Source organism: Eschrichtius robustus, chromosome 19 (genome assembly GCF_028021215.1).
Source record: "Eschrichtius robustus isolate mEscRob2 chromosome 19, mEscRob2.pri, whole genome shotgun sequence".
In the NCBI taxonomy this organism is placed as follows: domain Eukaryota; kingdom Metazoa; phylum Chordata; class Mammalia; order Artiodactyla; family Eschrichtiidae; genus Eschrichtius; species Eschrichtius robustus.
In genome coordinates this window covers 22437393-22443254 of record NC_090842.1, presented here as the reverse complement: position 1 = coordinate 22443254, position 5862 = coordinate 22437393, and the positions used below count along the sequence as shown (strand labels likewise).

At 49.6% G+C, this 5862-nt stretch overlaps 1 protein-coding gene across 1 annotated transcript; it reads left to right on the top strand.

The window, feature by feature from the left end:
• The first annotated feature begins 603 nt into the window (after positions 1-603).
• Positions 604-5028, top strand: LOC137752374 (leucine-rich repeat-containing protein 37A-like). Its single transcript, XM_068527102.1, has 7 exons — positions 604-1217; positions 1299-1567; positions 1721-2061; positions 2143-2233; positions 2589-3682; positions 3847-4509; positions 4618-5028. The coding sequence occupies exons 1-7, from the start codon at positions 604-606 to the stop codon at positions 5026-5028; spliced, it is 3483 nt and encodes a 1160-aa protein (XP_068383203.1).
• Positions 5029-5862: the final 834 nt, after the last annotated feature.

Below are 5862 nucleotides of genomic sequence, written 5' to 3'. Positions count from 1 at the left end.
GCCCCGTCCAGGTGACCCCCAACCCCCCGCGGCTGACTGAGGCTTGGTCTTCATACGTCTCAGACCCCCCTCCCAAATTGCCCCATGCCCTTACACCCCTGGCAGAAGCCGGGGGCTTTAATTACTTGACGTCCTCGTCTCCAGTCCAGATGTTGGCCCCGCCTCATCAGGAGTTGACTGAGACTGAGATTCCATACCCGGACTCGGATTCGGTTGGAGAGCTACCTACAGGGCCAGTTCAGTTTGGTGTTCCACATCAGGATCTGAATAACAAGCAAACCCAACATCAAAAGCTCCCAGAGGAAGTTCCAGTGCTGGATTGGAATCAGAATTAGGCCTTCGTTCTGCCTTCTCGACACAAATATAAGACGAAAAACATAAGTCTAGATCAGGCTGAAGGTCACCAATCATTTGAAATACTTGTTCCACCTCTAGGTAGTAAGAGCTCAAAACCAATGAAGTTTATTGTTTCACCCCCAAACCTGAAGAAAGATCTAGTTCAGCATCGACGGCTTGCCAAAGTTGTTGAAACTACAGGCCAATTTGAAAAAAAAAACTCAGGGTCTAGAACAACAGTTGCAGGGTGATTATTTAGATCCCAGTATGGATGCCTTTTATCCTGAGGACAGCCTACCTACGGATTTTCTGGGGAGCCCAGATGAACCTCCAGAGCCCCCTGTGGAAGCTGAAATTTCTCCATCCCAGCAGGAGGCCCAAACTCATCATCTAGAGCTCACTGAGGAGGCTGAATCTTTACCCCAGAAAGAGGCCCCTGCTCAGCATCCACAGACGCCTGAGGAGGTTGAATCTTTTTCACCCCAGGCAGAGGCCCGGGCTCAGCATCCAGAGCCCACTGAAGAGGTAGAACCACCTCCAGTTCAGCAGGAGTCTCCATCTCAGCCTTCAGAGGCCCCTGAAGAACTAGAAACTTCAAGTCCTCAGGAGGCCCTAGCCAAGCCTTTGGAGACACTTAAGGAGGTTGTAGTTCAACCAGTAGTACATCATGGGGTAAATGAAGCTCAGCAGTCAAACTTGTACAATGTCACTGTTAAACCTCTGGATCTGGCCCTTTCCATAACTCCACAGGTCACTAAAGAGGTTGAAACTTCTCCAGTCCAGCAGGAGAACCCATCTCACCCTCCAGAGAGCCCTGAGGAGGTTGAACCTTCTCTACTCCATCAAGAGGCCCCAACTCAGGCTCCAGGGTTCCCTACTGAGTATGTACTTCAAATTCCAGTGAGTGATGAGGTAGCATCTCTACCTGGCGTTCAGCATCACGCTCATTCAAACTTGCCCAGTGTTACACTTCAACCTCTGGATTTGGAACTTACCATCACTCCAGAGCCCACTACGGAAGCTGAATTTCCTACAGCTCAGCAGGAGGCCCTGGCTCTACCTCTTGAGCATCCTGAGGAGACAGAATCTTCTCCAACCCAACAAGAGACCTCAGCTAAGCCTCCAGAGCCTCCTGGAGAGGTTGAGCCTTCAAGTGAGCAGGAGCAACCAGCTCCGCCTTCTGAGCCTCCTGGAGAAGTTGAACCTTCTCCAACCCAGCAGGAGACCACAGGTCAGCCTCCAGAGCCTCCTGTGGAAGCTGAGCCTTCTCCAAGTGAACAGGAACAACCGACTCAGCCTTCTGAGCCTACAGAGCCTCCTGAGGAGGTGAAACCAGCAACCCAGCAGGAGACCACAGCTCAGCTTTCAGAGTCTTTTGGAGAAGCTGAAACTTCTGCAACCCAGGAGGAAGCCTCAGCTCAGTCTCCAGAGCCCCCTAATGAGGCAGCATCTTCTCCAACCCAGCAGGAGATCCCAGCTCTGTCTCCAGTGGAGATAGAACCTTCTGCAACCCTGCAGGAGCAACGAGCTCAGCCTCCAGAGCCTTCTTCAGGGGAGGTGGAGCCTTCTCCAACTCAACAGGAACAGCCAGCTCAACCTCCAGAGCTTCATGAAATGACAGTTTCACCTCCAAGTCACCATCATGCGCAGCATTCAAACTTTTCCAGTGTCGCTGTCAAACCTGCAGATGTGGAGCTTACCATAACAAAAGAACCCACTCCAGAGGTGGGACCTTCTCCAAATCAGCACAAGCCTTCAGCTCAGCCCTCAGTGCCCCTTACTAATGCAGAATTTTCTACAACCCAGCATGAGGCCCCCACACTGCCTTCACAGCCACCTGAGGAGGTTGAACCTTTGCCAGTTCAACAGGATGCGCCAGCCCAATCTGCAGAAGCCGGTACACATATTAAATCTTCAGTACAAGAGGAGACCCCAGCTCAGTATCCAGAGCATCCTGGAGAGGAAGTTATACCTGCCACAACCCAGCAGGAGACTCCAGATCAGCATCCACAGGCTCCTGAGCTTGTACCTTCTCCACCTCAGCAGGAAGCCACAGCTCAGCATCCACAGGCTCCTGGTGAGGTTGAATCCTCTCCAACTCAGTCTCCAGAGCTCTCTAATGTGACTGTAGTTTTCTCTCCAGAGCATCACGTGACAAACAGTTTCTCCTCTAGGTCAGGATCAAGCTCAGCTTCTGCAGCAGCCCGATGTCACTGTTAAACCTGTGGATCTTGCACTTATCGTAACTCCAGCGTTCATTAATGAAGTTGAAACTTCTCCACCCCAACAAGAAACCTCGGCTCAGTCTACAGTGTCCCCTGAGCAGCTGGAATCTTTGTCAGTCCAGCAAGAGTTTTCAAATCAGCATCCAACCCCCTCTGAAAATGTTGAACCTTCTCCAGTTCAGCAGGGAGCCCCAACTCAACCTGAAGAGCTTCCTGAGGAAACTGAACCTTCTCCAAGCCAGCAGGAGAACTCAGCTCAGCATCCGAAGCCCACTGAGTGGGTTGGACCTTCTCCAGTCCAGCATCAGCACCCAACTCAGCCTCCAGGGGCCTCTACAGATGGTGCAGCTCAACCTTCAGTACATAATGAAGTGACATTCTCACCTCTAGGTCCAGATGAAGTTGAACATCCAGTGTTGCCTAATATCACAGTTAAACCCGTGGATCTGGTGGTTGCCTTAACTCTAGAGCCCACTAAAGAGGTTGAACATCCTCCAGTGCAGCAGGAGGACCCTACTCAGACTCCAGATCCCCCTGGAGGGATAGAGCTTTCTTTAGTGCAGGCGGGGGGCCCAGCTCAGTCTCCAGTTCCCCAGGGGGGCTCAGCTATATCTCCTGAGCCCCCTAAGGAGGTGGTACCTTCTCCCACACAGCAGGAGCTTCAGGCTCAGTCATCAGAGCTCCCTGCAAAGGTGGAACTATTTCCAGTCCCTCAAGGAACCCTTCCTCAGCTTCTACAGCCCCCTGAGAATATGGAATCTTCTCCAGTCCAACAGGAGTCCCCAGACCTACCTCTGGAACCCCTTAAAGAGACAGAACCTTCTCCAGCCCAGCAGGAGGCCCCATCTCAGCCTCCAGCGCCACCTAAGGAGGTTGTAGCACAAACTCCAATGCATTACAAGATGACGGTTCCAACACTGCGACAGGATCAAGCTCAGCATTCAAACTTGCCCAGTGTCACAGTTAAACCTTTGGACCAGGGGCTTCCCACAGCTCCAGAACCTACAACGGAGGCTGAACATTCCGCAGCCCTGCAGCAGACTGTAGTTCCTCCAACATACCCTGAGGTGACATTTCCAAATCCAGAGCAAGTTCAGGCTCAGCATCCAACCTTGACTGAGGTCACAGTTCAACCTTGGACCTTGAACTGACCATAAGGCCAGAACCCACTAAGGAGGATGAACCTTCTCCAACCATGCAGGAGACCTTAACCCAGCCTCCAGAACCACCTAAGGAGGTTTTTGTAGCTCAGCCTCCAGTCAGAACCCAATAGTTCCAACACCAGATCAGGATCACTGAGCCTCTAACATCACCCAGTGTCACAGTTCAACCTTTAGACCAGGGGCTTACCACAACTCCAGAACCTACTATGGAGGCTGAACATTCCACACCCCTGCAGGAGACTATAGTTCCTCCAACATACCCCGAGGTGACACTTCCAAATCCAGAGCAAGTTCAGGCTCAGCATCCAACCTTGACTGAGGTCACAGTTCAACCTTTGAACCTCTTATTTATGTTAACTCTGGAATCCAGTATGGAGGTTGAACATTCTCCAACCATGCAGCAGACCCAAGCTCAGCCTCCAGAGCTCATTAAGGAAGTTGTAGCTCAGTCTCCATTGTATCCCAAGGTGACAGTTCCAGCACCAGATCAGGATCATGCTGAGCATCCAACATCACCCAGTATCACAGTTAAACCTTTGGACCTGGAGCTTACCACAACTCCAGAACCTACTACAGAGTCTGAACATTCTACAGCCCTGCAGCAGACTACAGCTCCCCCTCCAGAACACCCTGAGGTGACACTTGCACAGCCAAGCCTGACTCAAGTCACAATTCAACCTATGGATGTGGAACTTACCGTTACTGCAGGATCCAATATGGAGACTGTACATTCTCCAATCATGCAGGAGACCCCAACTCAGCCTCCAGAGGCACCTCAGGAGGTTGTAGTTCAATCTCCATTCCTGCAGGAGGTGACAGTTCCAACCCCAAGTAAGGATCAAGGTCAGCATTCAACATCATCCAGTGTCACAGTTCATCATGTGGACCTAGAGCAAACCACAACTCCAGAACCCACTATGGAGGTTGGACATTCTACATCCCTACGGCAGACTACAGCTCCCCCTCCAAAACACCCTGAGGTGACACTTGCACAACCACACCTGACTCAAGTCACAGTTCCACCTGTGGACCTAGGAGTTAACATATCTCAGCAACCAAGGCCATCTGAGACAGTTCTTTTTCCTTTGACTCAGTATTCAGTATCCACAGGTATTCCTGGTGTAAAATATACCCCAGAAAAGAAGCAGCCAGAACAGAATGCCACCACAAGCAGCAGCATATGTGAGCTCTGTAGCTGCAAAAATGAGACACTGTCATGTGTTGTTCTCAGCCCAAAGAAGAAGCTCCACAGAGTGCCTGAGCCAGAGCCTAACACCTACAACGGCGCCTTCACCATCATGTAAGAATCGCCTTTCCTCATTTGTTCTCTGCATCCTGCCTGACATGGCAGCCTTTCTTCAGGTCTTCCTGGGTCCTCCTTATCTCCCCAATCCACATAGACTGACTTTCTGTTTCCACCTTTTGTTTGTCCATGATTCCTTATCTTCATTCTCCTTCTTACTATTTTTCCCTCTCCTCCAGTCTTTTACTTTTAATTGCCCTTATTTTTTCCTTCTCCATTTTTTACCCCATTATTTAATTCCTTAACATCTATTCTTCTCCCATCTTTATTCCATCTTCTTTACAGCAACATGTCCCTCTCCCCATCTCATTGGTGGTAATACAACAAAGTGGTTAAGAGTAGAGATTCTGGAGCCAGACTACCTGGGTTTGAACCCAGGTCTGTCATTTATTAGCTTTATGACTCAATTTCCTCATCTGTAAAGTAGGGATTATGGTAGTCATCATCTCATAGGATGACTCCTATGACTCCTAAATCTCCCAATGACTCCAATCTCAAGGATTCTCTATGTAGAGTATCATGTCATCTGCAAACAATGACAGCTTTACTTCTTCTTTTCTGATTTGGATTCCTTTTATTTCTTTTTCTTCTCTGATTGCTGTGGCTAAAACTTCCAGAACTATGTTGAATAATAGTGGTTAGAGTGGGCAACCTTGTCTTTTTCCTGATCTTAGTGGACATGGTTTCAGTTTTTCACAATTGAGGATGATGTTGGCTGTGGGTTTGTCATATATGGCCTTTACTGTGTTGAGGAAAGTTCCCTCTGTGCCTACTTTCTGCAGGGCTTTTATCATAAATGGGTGTTGAATTTTGTCGAGCGCTTTCTCTGTATCTA